General features: G+C 37.7%; 1 protein-coding gene across 1 annotated transcript in view; it reads right to left on the bottom strand.

The window, feature by feature from the left end:
- Nucleotides 1-18,290, bottom strand: part of XPR1 (xenotropic and polytropic retrovirus receptor 1) — a 253,833-nt gene extending 235,543 nt beyond the window's left edge. Inside the window, exon 1 of the mRNA XM_045074328.1 lies at nucleotides 18,013-18,290. Within this exon, the coding sequence (XP_044930263.1) occupies nucleotides 18,013-18,081 (69 nt within the window). The 5' untranslated portion in view covers nucleotides 18,082-18,290. The remainder of the gene's footprint in view (nucleotides 1-18,012) is intronic.
- Nucleotides 18,291-19,403: the final 1,113 nt, after the last annotated feature.

Raw genomic sequence — 19,403 nt, 5'->3', positions numbered from 1 at the left:
AAATGCACCATGTTATATTGTCTTTAAAATGAAAGAAAGGTCAAGGGGGAATTTTAAAATAAGGCATTCGATGATTTCTTTTCCTAAAACATTTTTTTCTCTAATACTGTATGCTTATCAATCAATTCTAATAAGACTTCACAAGAAAACTGTGGAAGAAAAAAGGAAAAAGTTGCCAATTTTCTTCCCAGTTTTTCATCTACCTCAAAAATGAAAGAAACTTTCAAAAATGTATAAATTAGTATTTTTATTTCATCAATAGCCATCAAGTAGTAACATAAACTTAATGTTCTGTGAAATACCAGACTTTTAAAAAAGGTAAAATTCTTTCAGCTTCCACTTGTCCATGAATAGTGTCTAAGCTGTTTTCTTCCTTGTTAGAGTTTCACTGACTCCCTTCCCCAAGTTGTCTCAACAATAAATAAATGAACCTTGCTCAGCTTGGCTTCAAATCACTAGGGATAGATACATAATAATGGTTAATATACACAACACTTACTACAGGCAGTATTATTACTTCCTATACATACGGACTATCTTACGTGCTTTCTAATTATCAATTCATTTCATTTCACACTATCCTCTAAAGTAGACATTATTATTATACCCAGTTTAAGGATGAGAAAATTTTAACAGAGAAAGGCTAAATGACATGCCCAGGCTCAGAGGGTTATTATAATTTCAATTTCATTGGTCTCTAAATCAATGTAATGTCTACTTTTTCCATCTATCAAGAACTGAACTTTTCAAAGTCCATCATACTAAGCAAACAAATTCTAGAGGAAACATTTTGTAGCCCTCTCTAGCAAATATCTAATGGCAGTATAATCTGAGATATTTATATTTCAATACTCATTTTTCTTTTTTTTTTTTAAAGATTTTATTTATTTATTTGACAGAGAGAGAGATCACAAGTAGGCAGAGAGGCAGGCAGGCAGAGAGAGAGGAGGAAGCAGCCTCCCTGCTGAGCAGAGAGCCCGATGCGGGACTCGGTCCCAGGACTCTGAGATCATGACCTGAGCTGAAGGCAGCAGCTTAACCCACTGAGCCACACAGGCGCCCCCAATACTCATTTTTCAAACAAGAATATTTGACTCAAAAAAGTTTATTGTTAAGATGATGAACTCTGATAAGAAGTGGTGCCTCACTTGCTCATCAACACCTTTGTTACCTGCTATTATAAAAACATTTTAAAAACACTGGAAAGACAACATCTCAATTTCATTATCACTGGCTGCATTTGAGTTTATTACATAAAAGGGCTAAATCTGCATGCGCTGACTAAACAATGTAAGAAAACTCTAAATTGATACCAAAGTAATTTATTTCTAGAGCTCCAGCCACACTCTATGGAGACAAAGATGAACTTTTCTTACTTTCTCCATTCATTCTTCGACCATGCTCTTAAGAATCTCTTACTCAACCCTTCATGACATCCTAGGTAGATCTCATGGTGTTTCAGTAACTTCTGTTACTTAAAAAAAAAAAAAAAGAAAAAAGTTGCTAAATATGGCAGACATTGCCAGATATTGGATACTGACATACACACTCTACCTGACATACACACAGCAAGCATTAAGTAAAACATACTAGGGGCGCCTGGGTGGCTCAGTGGGTTGAGCCGCTGCCTTCGGCTCAGGTCATGATCTCGGGGTCCTGGGATCGAGTCCCACATCGGGCTCTCTGCTCAGCGGGGAGCCTGCTTCCCTCTTTCTCTCTCTCTCTGCCTGCCTCTCCAACTACTTGTGATTTCTCTCTGTCAAATAAATAAATAAAATTAAAAAAAAAAAAAAGTAAAACATACTATTACCATCAAATTTAATCAAATCTAAGACGTCACTAATAACATAGACCATTATTTTTTGTGTTTCTAAAAATGAAAAACATGTCTGCCAATTAATCTATGACACAGCATTAATTATAAGATATATTCTGATTTCAATGTTAAAATATAGGAAAAATACATACTAAAATTGATTAAATAAGCTACTGATTCAAGTTCTCAATACTTTTGTCTATACATATGTCTTGTTCTCCTGTCTTTGATCTTGTTGTCTCCAATGCATCCTCCAAGATCTAAATTAAACATCTCACTTTGTAATGATCCCTCCCCACTAACTTCTTCTTTAAAATCCTTGATGGGTCACACCCAGAAGTGTATAAATTTAGCAAGGTACTCATCCCTTCACCTCTCACCTCTTCATCCCTCCTAGTTCCCCCTTCCAACCTCACCCCTTCAGTTCTCCAACCTATCTACTAAACCGGAGTTCATTAATATGCTTAATATTAATGAACTAGAGTTCATTAATATGCTTTCAACTATTCTTTGTTCAATGTTACACTATCTGCCCAGATTGACCCTTTATCCTCTTCACCATCTGATCAAACCCTACTCAATCCCAGTTCAAATGCCACCTCTGTGAAAATTTCCAAGATAAATACTTCTGATTTCCAGAGCAAATTCAATTGGCATTCTTCTGTAACACAATCACAGTACACTATGATGAGGAAACCACCCAAGCTCTGAGCTCCTCCAGGACAGGCACTTATCTTCAGATCTCTAGACTCTTACATAATCCTGAGTGTAATACCATATTAAAAATCCAGGCTCTGAAATAAAACACACCTAAATTTGAATTCTGGCTTTTACTACTCACTAGCTATGTGACCTTGGGCAACTTACTCAATCTAAGATTCAGTGTCTTTCTCTTTTCTTTTTTTTTTTTTTTTCTGATTCGGTGTCTTCTTAAAACAAGGATAGCAAAACCTGCCTTAGAGGATAAGGATTATATGTAAAATGCCTGGCACATAAACAATCAATAAACATTAGCTGGTAGTATTATCGTCATCCCTTCATCATTTAAAAAAAAAAAAAAGAGGCAGTCATTCACAAATACTTCGTGAATTGATTTAACACACATTCTGATCTTCTCTAGTCATATACGTCCTGATTTGGTTTGGCAACATGTCAAAAGAGGTCTTAGTGGAGAGGGGAGGGTTGTCCCTAATATACAGATATAACCTGAGTTAACCCTGAAACATAGATATATTACAGAGAAATGGCCAAATGATTTTTCAACTTTCCTAAGCCTTGCTCATTCTCACCTAACCCCTCAAGCTTTACCATAATTCCTCAGTCCTGTCTTCTCAACCAAGGCAAGTTTCTACCTAGACAGGGCAATGGCTAATTTTCTGTGAGTAAACAGTAGTATTTTTAAGGTTTGGGTCCCTTAATTTATTCAGTCTTTTAACTGACACACACAAGAATGATTTTAGGTTGATAATGTGATCTAATGAATTAGATTCAGATAAATGTATTAATGCAGAGTATCTGAATAATCATTAGAACATTTAAATTCATACTCTTAGAAAATACATTCTTAAAATTTAAAAGCAAAAACAACATACATACATTTATACAGCAGTGACAAGCCTCAGCAAGGTACAGCAGTGAGCAGGAAGCCACTATTCTTATTTCTGGCTCTACTATCAGGTAGTTTTAAGACTCTGACTACATCATCTTGGCTTCTCTACCCTCAATTTATTGATCTATAAAACAGAGGAGCTGAAAGGTCTTTCTAACTCTAAAACCAATTCTAGTATTAGAAATTAAATTTTCATCAGAAAACTGAAAATAACTAAAAACTCAACTCATTCAAGCTACTTGGTCATACTTAAAACATATGTGAATTTCACCCAATTAAAAAAAAAATACAGTGTCTATAACTTAAATAAATAATATCTAAACTATAAGTTACCAGGGAACTTCAAAACCACATAATTGTTCCCACCTAGTTTTCTTTCTATATATAAAAAGGTTAAGGACAATTTATTAATAAGCATCACAGATAATAGGAGTAATAGCTAAAATAAACAAAGCCGTTTTCCAAGAAAACCTGAACTAGTTAAGCCCAGAGTGAGAAGCTTAAAGACTCAGTTTCCCTTACAAAGATCTGTTAACCCAACATTATCATTGAGCGCTGCTGGAGAAATAATTTTAATAGCAAATATATAGCTCTTACTATGTGCTAGCCATTGTTCTAAGCACTTTTCTTATTTTAATTCCTTTAATCCTCACAAAGTACTGGAACTACTATTATCATCCCTATTTTACAGAGGAAGAAACTGAAGCACAGAGAGGTTAAATGACTTGCTTAAGGTCTCTCAGCAAGTAAATTACAGAGCTGGAACATGAACTAGGCAGTCTGGCTTCAGAGTTTATCCTCTGTACACATATGAACCTACTAGCAAAGAAAGTAAAATAATAAGCAATAAAGCAAAACAAGTTAATTGTGTTAACTCAGTCACTAAATATACCATATAACCTTTAATCACTTAACCTCTCTAAACCTCATTTTTTATTTAAGTAAAAATGGAACTGGGCTAAATAATCTCTGAATTTCCTTACACATCTAATTAACATCCCATGATCTATGATCTAGAAGCCAAATGCCATAACTTGGCATAGCAACAGCTATGCCCATTTTTATTTTCCTCTTTTTATTCTTATCACTAATATCTCTTTCTTAAGGCCTCATCTTCATAAAGTCCTCTATTTACCAATTGCTTATCTAATAATAGTTACATAGATAATCTTGAGAAAAATATAAATTAACCCTGACCTCCAGACCACACTCCACCACCTCCAAACCATACAGACTGAGGCTTGGGAATAAAAACGCACCAACCAATACTTCAGCAGGTGCTCAAGAACAGGTCACACCACATATAAATGAATGAATTTATTGGTTTATTTTTCATAAAGCAATTATGATGTAGGAATTGAGAAGCCTACCCACAATTAGCACTATAAACATATCAATTACTCAACTGCCCTAAGACTCAGTTTCCCCCATCTATAAACAGAGCTAAGAACCTACCTAAATAGCTTGTGATAAAGAGAAAATGTTTGTAAAGTACTTAACCACGGGGCCTAACACTGGAAGCACTCAAAAAATCACAGCTGTTGTTAATGGCCCTGCTACCACCTCTGTTATTTACAATTCCTGTATAAAAGCAAGAGCTCTAAATTATGACAGATTCAATTTCAAATTCAGCTCTATTACTTGTTAGATGTGTAGCCATGGACAAATTGATTAATCTCTCTCAAATGAAAATAATAAATCTATCTTGTGAAGATTAAATGAGATTAACCTATGAAAAGAAGCTGAAACTGGGTTCCTAACTGCTCAATAAATGTTAATTCCATTCTCCTTAATGACAAGCTGACCACATATCTACTAATTCAATTCAAAGAAAAGAGAATGGAATTGGGAATTCCCTAGGAAGCCAACTTCACTTTTCCCGAATGAACACCCTTTGTCATAGGGGAGATATCGGAGAATTCTCATCCAAGAGATTCCCTATTTCCTCTTTGTGCTCCCTACAACTAGAGAACTTAGGCCATCTCTGAACACTCTGAAAGGAATCCTGTGTTCTAAGGCAACAACCCTCAGAAACTCTTTCAGGAAGGGGGGCCTGGCTGGCTCAGTCAGAAGAACATGCAACTGGGGCACCTGGCTCAGTGGGTTAAACCCTCTCTGCCTACTTGTGATCTCTGTCAAATAAATAAATAAAATCTTAAAAAAAAAAAAAAAAAAAGGAACATGCAACTCTCTTTTTTTCTTTCCAGAGTTCCAAAACCCATTGTTTATACAGCACACCCAGTGCTCCATACAATATGTGCCCTCCATAATACCCGCCACCAAGCTCACCCAACCCTCCACCCCTCCAAAACCCTCAGTTTGTTTCTCGGAGTCCTCAGTCTCTCATGGTTTTTGTCTCCCACTCCAATTTCCCCCAACTCACATCTCCTCTCCATTTCCCAACATCTCTATGTTATTCCTTATGCTCCACAAGTAAGGGAAGCCATATGATAACTGACTCCCCCTGCTTGACTTATTTCACTCAGCAAAATCTCTTCCAGCCCCGTCCATGTTGATACAAAAGTTGGGTATTCATCCTTTCTGATGGAGGCATCATACTCCACTGTCTACATGGACCATATCTTCTTTATCCATTCGTCTGTTGAAGGGCATCTTGGTTCGTTCCACAGTTTGGCGACTGTGGCCATTACTGCTATGAACATTACAGTAGAGAGGCCCTTCTTTTCACTACAACTGTATCTTTGGGGTAAATACCCAGTAGTGCAACTGGGGGGTCACAGGGCAGTTCTATTTTTAATTTCTTAAGGAATCTCCACACAATTTTCCAAAGTGGCTGCATCAACTTGCATTCCCACCAACAGTATAAGAGGGTTCCCCTTTCTCCACATCCTCTCCAACACTTGTTGTTTACTGTCTTATTGATTTTGGCCATTCAACTGGTGTAAGGTGGTATCTCAGTGTGGCTTTGACTTGAATTTCCATGATGACTAATGATGAACATTTTTTCATGTATCTGTTAGTTTTTTGTATGTTTCTTCAGAGAAGTGTCTGTTCATGTCTTCTGCCTCTTTTTTGACGTGATTATCTATTTTGTGTGTGTTGAGTTTGAGAAATTCTTACAGATCTTGGATATTAGTCCTTGTCTGTAGTGTCATTTGTGAACATCTTCTCCCATTCCATGGGTTGCCTCTTTGTTTTGATGTTTCCTTTGCTGTGCAGAAGCTTTTGATCTTGATGAAGTCCCAAAAGTTCATTTTCGCTTTTGTTTCCTTTGCTTTTGGAGACATATCTTGGAAGAAGCTGCTGTGGCTGATGTCAAAGAGGTTACTGCCTATGTTCTCCTCTAGGATTGTGATAAATTCCTGCTTCACGTTGAGGTCTTTTATCCATTTTGAGTTCATCTTTGTGTATGGGGTAAGAAAATGGTCGAGTTTCATTCTTCTATACATAGCTGTCCAATTTTTCCAGCACCACTTATTGAAGAGACTGTATTTTTTCCAATGCATATTTTTTCCTGCGTTGTCAAAGATTATCTGACCATAGAGTTAAGGGTCCATATCTAGGCTCTCTACTCTGTTCCACTGGTCTATGTGTCTGTTTTTGTACCAGTACCATGTTGTCTTTGTGATCACAGCTTTGTAGCAAAGCTTGAAATCAGGCAACATGATACCCCAGTTTTGCTTTTCTTTTTCACCATTTCCTTAGCAATTTGGGGTCTCTTCTGGCTCCATACAAATTTTAGGATTGTTTGTTCCAGTTGAAAAATGCTGGTGGAATTTTGATCGGGATGGCATTGAAAGTAGACATTGCTGTAGGCAGTATAGACATTTTAACAATGTTTATTCTTTTGATCCATGAGCATGGAATGTTCTTCCATCTTTTTGTGTCTTCTTCAATTTCTTTCATGAGTGTTCTGTAGTTCTTCAAGTATAGATCCTTTACCTCTTTGGTTAGGTTTATTCCCAGGTAACTTATGGCTCTTGGTGCTGTAGCAAATGGAATCAACTCTCTGATTTCCCTTTCTATATTTCCATTGTTAGTGTATAAGAAGGCAACTGATTTCTGTGCAGATTTTGTATCCTGCCACATTACTGAATTGCTGAATGAGTTCTAGTAGTTTGGGGGTGGAGTCTTTTGGGTTTCCCATATAAAGTATCATGTTATCTGCGAAGAGAGAGAGTTTAACTTCTTCATTGCCAATTTGAATACCTTTTATTTCTTTTTGTTATCTGATTGCTGTTGCCAGGACTTCTAGTACTATGTTGAACAACGGTGGCAAGAGTGGACATCTTTGTTGTTTCCGATCTCAAAGGGAAGGCTGTCAGCTTTTCCCCACTGAGAATGATATTCGTCATGGTTTTTCATAGATTTTATGAGGTTGAGGAATGTTCCTTCTATCCCTATACTTTGAATCCTTTTAATCAAGAACAGATGCTGTACCTTATCGAATGCTTTTTCTGCATCAATTGAAAGGACCACGTGGTTTTTCTCTCTTCTCTTACTGATCTGTTCTATCACATTGATTTGTGAATGTTGAACCACCCTTGCGTCCCATGGATAAATCCCACCTGGTCATGGTGAATAATCTTTTTAATATACTGTTGGATCCTATTAGCTAGGATCTTGTTGAGAATCTTGGCATCCATGTTCATCAGGGATATTGGTCTGAAATTCTCCTTTTTGGTGGGGTCTTTGCCTGGATAACGGTAATGCTGGCTTCAAAAAAAGTGTCTGGAAGTTTTCCTTCTGTTTCTACTCTTTGAAACAGCATCAGGAGAATAGGTATTATTTCTTCTTTGTATGTTTTGTAGAATTCTCCAGGGAATCCGTCAGGTCCTAGGCTCTTACTTTGGGGAGGTTTTTGATCACTGCTTCATTCTCATTACTAGATATTGGTCTATTCAGGTTGTCAATTTCTTCCTGATTCCGTTTTGGAAGTTTACAGGTTTCCAGGAATGCATCCATTTCATCTAGGTTGCTTAACTTATTGGCATATAACTGCTGGTAATAATTTCTGATTGTATCTATTTCCTTGGTGTTAGTCATGATCTCTCTCCCTTTTCATTCCTAATTGTATTAATTTGGGTCCTCTCTCTTTTCTTTTGGATAAGTTTGGCCAATGGTTTATTGATCTTTTTGACTCCATCAAAAAACCAGCTTCTAGTTTCGTTGATGTGTTCTACTGCATCTCTAGTTTCTATCTCATTGATCTCTGCTCTGATCTTGGTTATTTCCCTTGTTGTGTTTCAGGCTGGCTTAATTTGTTGTTGATTCTTCAGTTCTTTAAGGTGTAAAAAGAGCTAATGTATTCTGGATTTTTCAGTTTTTTTGAGGGAAGCTGGGATGGCTATGTATTTCTCCCTTAGGACCACCTTTGCCGAATCCCAAAGGACCAGATGGACCAGTTTTAGACTAAAGTGTCTTCATTATCTTTGGTTTCCATGAATTGTTTAAATTCTTCTTTGATTTCCTGGTTGATCCAAACATTCTTAAGCAGGGTGGTCTTTAGCTTCCAAATGTTTGAATTCCTTCCAAACTTTCTTGTGGTTGAGTTCCAGTTTCAAAGCGTTGTGGTCCGAGAATAGGCAGGAAATAATCTCAGTTTCTTAGTATCAGTTCAGCCCTGATTTCTGACCCAGTATGTGGTCTATTCTGGAAAAAGTTCCATGTGTGCTCGAGAAGAATGAGTATTCTGTTGTTTTAGGGTGGAATGTTCTGTATGTATCGATGAGATCCATCTGGTCCAATGTGTCATTCAATGCTCTTATTTCTTTACTGATTTTCTGCTTGAATGATCTATTACTGAAAATGGCGTCTTAAGATCCCCTAATTGAATGTATTCATATCAATATGACTATGTTGATTAACATTTGTCTTATGTAGTTGGCTGCTCCCATATTGGGGGCATAAATATTTACAACTGTTAGATCTTCTTGGTGAACAGACCCTTTAAGAATGATGTAGTGTCCTTCTTTATCTCTGATTATAGTCTTTAGTTTAAAATCTAATTTATCTGATATAAGAATCACTACCCCAGCTTTCTTTTGAAGCCCACTGGCAAGAAAGATGCTTCTCCATCCCTTCACTTCCAGTCTGGATATATCCTTAGGTTCCAAATGGGTCTCTTGTAGACAACATATGGATGGGTCCTGTCGCTTTATCCAATCTGCAACCCTGTGCTGTTTAATGGGAACTTTTAGGCCATTCATGTTGGAAGGGATTATTGAAAGATACATTTTTATTGACATCATGTTGCCTGTGAAGTCCTTGTTTCTATAGATGGTCTCTATAAATTTCTGTTCTATGTCACTCTTAAGTTCTTTCTCCTTTTATAGAACCCCCCTTAATATTTCTTTATTTTTTATAGAACCCCCCCCCTTAATATTTCTTGTAGTGCCAGCTTGGTGGTCACATACTCTTTTAAACCTTGCTGGTCTTGGAAGCTCTTTATCTCTCCATCCATTTTGAATGTCAACCTTGCTGGAAAAAGTATTCTTGGCTGCATGTTCTTCTCATTTAGTGCCCTGAATATGTCTTGCCAGCCCTTTCTGGCTTGCCAGGTTTCTGTGGAAAGGTCTGATGTTATTCTGATGGACCTTCTCTGTACATAAGGAATCTCTTAGCCCTAGCTGCTCTCAAAAGCTTTTGTCTAAAATTATGACTCGTCAGTATCACAATCGAATGCCTCAAGGTCTTTCTAGTTCGTTGATCTTTGGGGGTGTTCTTTCTACAACCAGGACAGGAACGCTGGCTCCATTCCCCAGATTGGGAAAATTTTAAGAACATGCAATTCTTGATCTTGGGGTCGTGAGATCAAGCCCCACATTAGATGTAGAGATTACTTCAATAAACTTAAAAACAAAAACCAAAAAACAAAAACCAGAAACCCTTTCAGGAATCCCAAAAGATCCAAACTCTTTTTTTAAATAATAATACAAAACTTCATTTGGTTTTTCAGCCTCATTCTTTGACAAGTAAATGGTGTTTTCCAGAGGCTGCCTGAAGTGTGAGAGCATGTCTCTAGTAGATATACTTATATACTCCTGTGTTTCAAGCATTTCTCAGTTTTAATTTCCAATACAGCATATATCAGTAGACACTGGAATACTCAATAATTGTCAAGAGCTTCAAGTGGTCCCCAAACCAAAAAGTTTAAGAACCATTGCTCTAAGATACAAAAAAGCCTCGAAAGCACATGGATTACTCTAAATTACAACTTTACCAATTTACCCTAAATAAGTCACACAATTATCTAAAAACTTCCCACTTTCCTGAATGATTACATTTCAGCCCTTCAATCTTCAAAAAAATCACTAGTTCACTAATTCTTTATGAATAGTCAGTAACAGAACTAGATCTAAGGCCTTATATCTCTTCATTCCTAGTTACAATCTTTCTAAATATTGTAGGTCATCCTCAACAAATAAGACTATGTCCCCTCAATCAACATATTGTCCTCTTCTTACAGAAAATGTTACAGGTGTTAAGTTATGCTTATAGCAGGTTAATTATACTTTCCTCTGACCTCTAATAAATAAACAACTCTTTGAGAATTTTCTAATTAATCCCTATAGCTATACCACACCTGTATAGTGATAGGAAGAAAGAGGTAACTAAATCTGCTCCTAAAAACAAATTAGATTTAGGGGCATCTGGGTAGCTCAGTCCGCTAAGTGTAGGACTTGATTTCTGCTCAGGTCATGATCTCAGAGTTATAAGATCAGGCCAGCCCAGTGTTGAACTCGGTGCTCAGCAGGGAGTCAGCTTGAGATTTTTCTCCCTATGCTCCTCCCCCCTCTCCAAAAATAAATAATTAAAAAAAAATAAAAACAAATTAGGGGTGCCTGGGTGGCTCGTGGGTTAAAGCCTCTGTCTTCAGCTCTGGTGATGATCCCAGGTCCTGGGATTGAGTCCCCAATCAGACTGTGCTCAGCAAGGAGCCTGTTTTCCCCTCTCTCTCTCTCTGCCTGCCTCTCTGACTACTTGTGATCTCTGTCTGTCAAATAAATAAATAAATAAAATCTTCAAAAACATTTTTTAAATAAATAAATACATATAAAAATAAAAACAAATCAGATTTGAAGGTGTATAACATAAAAAGTTTAAAAAGCTAAGGAAAAAGTCTTCCACATTATTTACAAAGGGACTCAAATTTATAAGTGTTCCAAAGTCCTCAATCTGCAATCATCCCTTTCCACACCATTTTTAATTCTGAAAACACTGAAACATAAAACCAAAAACAAAACAAAAAATATTATTGTGAAGGTGTATAACATAAAAAGTTTAAAAAGCTAAGGAAAAAGTCTTCCACATTATTTACAAAGGGACTCAAATTTATAAGTGTTCCAAAGTCCTCAATCTGCAATCATCCCTTTCCACACCATTTTTAATTCTGAAAACACTGAAACATAAAACCAAAAACAAAACAAAAAATATTATTGTTTTTTCTATTTTTAAGATAATAAAAGAGCTAGAATTTTAGCACAAATCGATCAGCCCACAGTAAAAAATAGAACCCCTACAAATATTTGTCGCAGTGAATAAATAATTTAGGGCATTTATTCATGAGCTTTGTCAGCTTGGCTTCTTTCAGCATTTACTAGGTAACAGGAATATGGGAAAAAGCAAATGACAATCCTAGTGAACTCTGACACTCTCAATCCCAAAGGCCAGCTCAATACCAGGCAATCCCACAAACCAGCTTGAGTTAAGCTGCACAACTTGAGCAAAGTCTTCTAAATCTTTTTTTATATGATTTCCCTATCAAATACAAAAACAAAAGCTTACTATGTACTTCTGGTATGTGTATATTTATTGATAAATTATATCCTCCACAACTGTTTTTTGGTTTTTTTAAAGAATTTTAAATTTATTTTGAGAGAGAGTACAAGAGCAAAGACAGAGTGCAGAGCAGAGGGAGAGAGAGAATCTCAGACTCCACTCTCAGGGCGGAGCCCAACACAGGGCTCAGTTCCAGGACCCTGAGATCATGACCTGAACCGAAAATCAGAGCTGGACACTGAACCAACTGAGCAAGCCAGGCACCTCTAAAACAGAATTTTTAAATAGTTTCTAAAAGCTGAGACAATGATAAAATAAACAATTTTTATCTTTCACTTATAAATAGTACAAAAATATTTTTAATCTAAGAAATTTTCAATAGCAATACTTTCAGAAAACTACTGAAAAGCTTCATTTTTAAAAGCTTTATTTTTAAAACCTGAGTTTAACATTTTGTGATTCAATATTTCAAAGGTCTAGTTCAAACTTCAGGAATTAGTTGACTGGGAAGTTTAATTATAATGGTTATAAAATGAAAAACAGACCTGACAAAGGCAGGACACTTGAAATACTAAATATACGCTTAGTGTGAAGTTCATTGTCGATGACAGTGGATGTAAAATCTTATTTCAAAGAATTATCTTAATTATTTTGAAATTTTTTTGGCAAACTTCTTATCCAATCTATTAAAGTATCATTGTTTTTATCTGTAATTTGGCTGACCGAAAACTAGAACTAGAAGTAGAATTGTCAGCTCTGCCATTTTTTTTTGTTCACACATGCTTGCTTTAGTGGTATTATTGTTGAGGCTTCTTTACACAAGTCTTTTTAAGTCTAAGTCACATTCATTTTATAAGAGTTAAGTTTAATCAAAACAAGATAATATCCATAAATTCTACGTACCTATAAACTAGATGAATTGATATTTGCTGAAAGTGAACAAACAAGTAAGAAAACTATTAGCAATCCTTTTCATTTTCTCAGAATACCTAATGAGATCATCAAATTGGTCCATTTATTAAATATAGGTAAAATTTTATTTCTTCCTTGTCTTGTTCATAAAAATGCATATAACAAACAGTTCTAGTATTATCTTCTCTTACTCCACGAGAGTTTGGGGTACTCTCCTTTGGGAACTATGATAGAGATATACTTAAAACACCTACGAGCACAACTCAATCAGTCTCTCAAATGCTTTCCAGATTATGACTGGATTTGAAGCCAGGACTAATTTTCCATGGTCACCACAGGTCAAATAAGATTCTTATGTTCTTATGATCTGGGCCTTCACCCAAAAGCTGATCCAAAACCAACCTTCAGGGATAGATGGACAAGTATAATCTTTCCAGGATACTCACCCTAACATACTTCATTATACAAATGTAATAAAGAATACTAATAGGTTCCTCTTTTATATAACATTCATTTATTCATTTAAGAAACATTGGTAAGTGCCAGGCATCTTATTTACAAGTGTTACCTTAAATATGCCATACGGTACTTATACTTGCAGAAGTGCCTGAAAGTAAAAGTGGTTTGTGCCCCATCGGGTGGCCAAACTGGAAATTTCAAACAAGTTCCAGCAAGACAAGTTAACCTTAATGAATCAACATAATACCTATGGGAAATTGAAGCCTGCAACACAAGTGTTCTCATGGGATAGTTCTATAAATGAAAATCACAATAATGTCATGGCAATATGTCCTTACACTTGAAAAATAAAGGATGTACAGTTTACACAGAATCTCTCCTTTTCCAAATGCTACAACAACAACAAAAATCAATCCAGGATTATCACTTCTTATTTAAATTAAATAAAAGTTTCACTGGGTCAGCTTTCCATTCACAGACTAAAATCTCTTCAAAATTTTTCTAAAAGAACTTTAATATACAAAAATACTATTAATAATAGTCCTAGATAACAGAGAGGGAGGCAAACCATAAGGGACTATTAACGATAGGGAACAAATGGAGGGTTGCTGGAGGGCAGGTGGGTAGGGGATGGGGTAACTAGGTGATGGGCATTAACGAGGGCACTTAAAGTAATGAGCACTGGGTGTTGTATGCAACTGGTGAATCCCTGAATTCTACCTCTAAAATTAATACTACCGCATGTTAATTAAATTGAATTGAAATTTAAAAATTTGTAAATGATAGTCCTAAATTTAGGTTTTGTCTTCTTCACATAACAAACATAATTAAATCATAAAAACACAGACATTTAAAGCTAGATGGGTCCTTTAGGAAATAATCCTGTGAGTTTAGAAACCATCAAATCCAGTTCTCTCACTTTACAAATGAAGAACCTAAAACCCAGAAAGAGGAAGTAATTTCATCAGGGTCACACAGCTAGGGTAGCCTGACTCCCAATGCTTACACTTCTATGCTCAAGAGATGAGCTATCTATAAATGATCCCCAACAAACAACTTAACCTCCCTGGACTTGAGTTTCCCTGTCTGAAAAAACAAGAAGTAAATAGTGTTTAAATTCCCTTTAAAATCCTGAAATTTAGATACCTCATTATTTTGGTATCTTACAAAACTACAGTATACACTGAAAAAAACCCTTCCTATTTCCTGAGAAACCAAAGCAGCACAGGACCCTAGGGATGAAAACACAAGTCAGCAGCCTAAGGCACCAAATATATTTGCTTCTTTTGCGAATATGCTGTAAAATATTAACACCATCATACTAGTAGTCTATGTGGCTGAAACTGGTCTGTTAATTTTGATTAATCAATTACAGAGCTCTAAAATTGCAATCACTGATTCTTAATTTTTTTTAAAGTGTTCTCACAAAGATTTATTGATGTTCTATTTTCTACGCCAAGATTTACTCTCAAATAGATGACTGGAAAAGGGATGGTCTCTGCTCATTTGTGTTTATTCTCTGTAAAAACTATTCACAAATGGATCAAATAGATTTTCTTTATATGGTTTCTTCTTGTTGTTCTCTTTTATGCTTTATTATTCTCCCTCTGAAGATTGAGTTATGAACGCTACAATTTATTTAAATCAGAAACTCTAGTAATTATTAGGGTATTGATGAGTCACTAATATTGATAACTTTTAATATTCCAAAAACCAAAAAGCATTAAAAATTAAACCAAAAACCTATGAACCATAATGGAACTTGAAAAGCTCCAGCCCTATATTCTTATCTTATGGAAAAGGAAAGAGCTCTGAACAGGCAAAAAGATTGTCCCTAGGGTCTCATGGCTAACATATATAAGAACTGCCTTTATTGTTGACCATGTATACACATAATACAAATAATTATAGACATTAAAACAAAATTTTCAGTTTCTAATGCTCTGCCTATTTCAAATAAAATTTAATGTAGTGAAATGACATAAAAACCAAAGAAGCTGAACAGTTCATTGTGGTTCACAGCACTAGAAAGCACCCTAGCTACACATCAGGGGTAATACCCCAAAATTTCACCACCAGTGCTCGAAAAACAAACTCAGGTGTCTGTTCTACTAACAGTGTTTCAGGGCACAATCTTCATATATGAGAAACTGCATGTTACTGCTTTATAAGAAAGTTCCTTTCTCTGGCAACAGCTACTCTCTTTTAGGCTATCTTTTTTTCCCCCAAAGTTTTTAAGTTGCCAAAATGCCTGGACTCTGAAAACTCCTATCTATGCCTCTTTAAGTATTTTTAAAGAAATAGCATCAGCTATTGAGAAACAATATACAACACAGACCTCAACCCTATTAAAAAAAAAAAAAAGAAAAAAATGTCTTTCAAGGCTCCAATTCACAAAGTCCCCTTTATTTAATTTTACCTACAAAACAATGAGTTTATCTGGGACAGGAGTCATGTAATAGGGACTCTTACAGAACAAAATTTCAATTATCCATAATAAATGAATTTTTAAAAATAATTTATAATTGCCCCAGGAAAGATAATGCAGTCACACTCCCTCTGTAACCAACCTAACCAATTAGTGTTAGTGTCTAAACGGAGTATGTGAATGGGAAGTCTCAGAATTACTGTGGTTACTCCAGCCACAAAGCTGACATTACAAATCAAGAGGTAATTGAATTTTCAAACTAAGTCTTATGGCTCCCTTTCCAGTCCCAGATATTCCAAATTAATACAATTCTAGGAGACAGTTAAGTACTGTAATACTTAAAACGAATCACAGCATACAACCAGCCACTATTACTTTTGCCCAAATTAAGCATTCCATACTACCTAACAAGTGTAAGATGCTGCTTCGGCATGCTGTGTTCTCTGCCTCTATGAAGAACTGGCAGTGGTGCTGAAAATTACTACTACAAGATGAAAGACCAATACCCTCCTTTCAATAAAAACCATCATCTGGACCCTAGCCAAGGTTTTAAAACTGACCAAATGTTATTAGAAACAATAAATCAAGAACTCCACAGGCTGAAAAGCTAGTGCCTTATTTCATTCTTACAAAGTGTAGCCACAAAACACTATAAGAAAATTAAGTGACAAGAAAGCATTAATAATTCTGGGTGTTTCATTTCTGGCAATAATCAAACACTGTATTTTACAAGGGGAATTTATTTTACAATCTTCTAGGTTTCCCTGTCTTCTTCAATTATTACATCTGCTATATGAAAAATAAACTTTGTGCTATTGCCTAAACATACTATCAATGAACTTGAACAGAAATTAAGTAGAGAACTAAAATATTTTAATTCATAAAATGTAGCTAACATATTTGTGTTCATATTGATTTTATACTCTTTGTTCCTGCACATTCATAGATGTGAATTCCTGGAGGTTACAGATAAGTCTTTCTTTCTCTATCCAGGCGCTGAATTGCCAGCTACTGAGAAAAACCTATTGCAGTGCTTAAAGCTCTTCAGGTACCTTGCCTTCTGAATATATGAATGGGTTCATTATCTTTACTTTCCCCTATATTAATATATTAATGTATGGTTTCTTATCAGTACCTACGGAATACTCTCAAGGAGCTGTTATCACAGAAATGGGGGACGGGCATGGTATCTGTAATACACAGGTATGTTTTAAAAGTACATTGTTTACAATACAGTAGTTTTCTCCCTAGCTAACAAAAATCTTAGGAGAGAAAAGCGGAAAATTTTAATTATTTTCTTCTCTTCCCTTCTTCCCCTTTCCCTTCACTCCGTTCCAAAACAGGAGAGTCAAAACCAGAGATGTGATTACTTTGTATACTTCAGGCAATCGGTAAAAAGACCAGTCACCGTCTTATCAAAACAGAATAGACGATTACAATACGTTTGCATACAGTAACCACTGCATATATGATATACATTTAAATCAAGTTTCAACCCTGTTACAAAGCCTTTGTCAACAGTGGGCAAGTGGGGAAAAGCGGAAGGGCTCTGTGGAATGAAGAAAATCACCAAAGGGGCTTATCTCGGAAGAGGATTCCTCGGTAAGAGGTGAGCAGAGAGAAACAAAACCTAACCTTGGCGAGGGGGCGCTCGCCCAGGGTGGGGACGAGAGGTCAGAGTGAGCGGGGAGGAGGGGATCAGCGCGGAACCGCCGCGACCCCGGGCTGCCCTCCCGCCCCGACTCCCCAACCTGCGGCTCGCCCTCCCACCACTATTCCCCAGCCCGGGCCGAGCGGTGCCCTCCCTCCCGGCCCGCCGCCTGCATATCCGTTACCCCGGTGGCAGCGGGGCTGCGGGGGAGGGGAAGGTCAGCGGGGCCCAGAGGGGGCCGGCCGCGGCGGGGATGCCGCAGTGGCTCCCCGCCGCACCGGGTCAAAGTCCGCCCAGGCGCGGGGAAGCAGCGGGAGCGGAAGGAGGCAGCGGAGGTCGGGACGGCGAGATGGTGGCCCCTCCGAGTCCTCCCACACCCCGGCGGCCGCCGGTACCTCATACTGGATGTATTGCTTCCTCCACTCGGGAGTGATGTGCGCGGAGAGGTGCTCGGCGAACTTCATCCTGCCGTTTCCCCCTCACTCCCACTCGGGTCCAGCAGTTACAGGCGGCGGCGGCGGCGGCGGCAACAGCGACTCCGACTCCTCCCCACATGGGCCCCGGCGCGGCACGGCGCTGCGCTTCTCTCCTCCTCCGCCGCCGCCGAGGTCTCCTCAGAGCCGCCCTCCCGCCATCTTCCTCCTCCTCTCCATAGCCCCGCCCCGCCCCGCCCTCTAGACGTCATCCCCATGGTAACCGCCTACGCCGCACCGACGAAAGGGGCAGGGTAAGGGGCTGGGTTTGGGTACATTCCTCGAGGCTCCGCCCCTTCTGGGCCGAACGTGCGGGAGGCACCTCCCCTGACCTCTTCCGTCTGACTCCGTTGGCCTTAGGGCTGTACTCTACCGCCTGCCTGGAAAGCGGCCGTGTTGTTATTGCAATTAATATTAATACTGTAGCAAGAATAAGCCACACAAGACGTTTGTATTTGCAAAGAGTTGTGCAAACAGTTTTTCATTTTAGTATTTGTTCTTCATACAACTCTTAAGGATGGATCAACATTAATCCAAAGTGAGTAAAACAGATTAAATAGTTAAGAATCAAACGTATTTAAAGGAACTGTATTGTACACGCTTTAGGCGCTCAATAAATGCTTGTTGGATTTAATTAAAGATTACAGTGCCAAAAATTGTTTGCTGTTTTTGAATTTCGATGTAATTGTCTAGTCCCAGAGCTACCAGAAAGCTCAGTAACATAACCTGCAGCCAAACCAGTACTGGGAGGGGGCATACTGGGGGAAAGTTACCAACTGGACCTGTGACTGAGCTTCCTGGGGTTTGGGGTGAAGTTGAGACGAAAACTAATATTGGGAGGAAAGAAAATCCCCTAAGGGTACTGTGACAACCCCGACCCCCAGGGAGACCAGAAATGCATCTGTTGTCCAGGCTGAACTGTCCTAGGGAAGCATAGGGAATAGATAACTCATACAGTTAGAGCTTCTTTTGAGTGTGGGAGTGATTGTCCTAGATGACCTGATATGGAACAGAAACCCAGGTTCTATTCTGAGTAAAGGAGCACTGGATAATAACAACTAACACTTATTAAACACTTATTGTGTACATTCCAAATGCAATTATAAACCCCTTCCATGACTTTGTCCTTTAATTCTCACAGTTTTGGTGACACCCAAAGAGACCAGGGGACCACTGTGACCAGGACAGTATTCTGAAGTATCAGTCTTTGCTGTTGACTTTTTTTTTCCCTCCCTGTATTTTTCCCCTTTCCTTTCCTCTTAATTCATGCTAGTAGGGGTTCTGCAATCATTTCCTCTGGAGAGGGATGAGGC

This window comes from Mustela putorius, unplaced genomic scaffold (assembly GCF_011764305.1).
Source record: "Mustela putorius furo isolate JIRA1106 unplaced genomic scaffold, ASM1176430v1.1 tig00537335_pilon_pilon_pilon, whole genome shotgun sequence".
Classification (NCBI taxonomy): Eukaryota; Metazoa; Chordata; class Mammalia; order Carnivora; family Mustelidae; genus Mustela; species Mustela putorius.
This window is presented reverse-complemented; position numbering and strand designations above follow the sequence as displayed.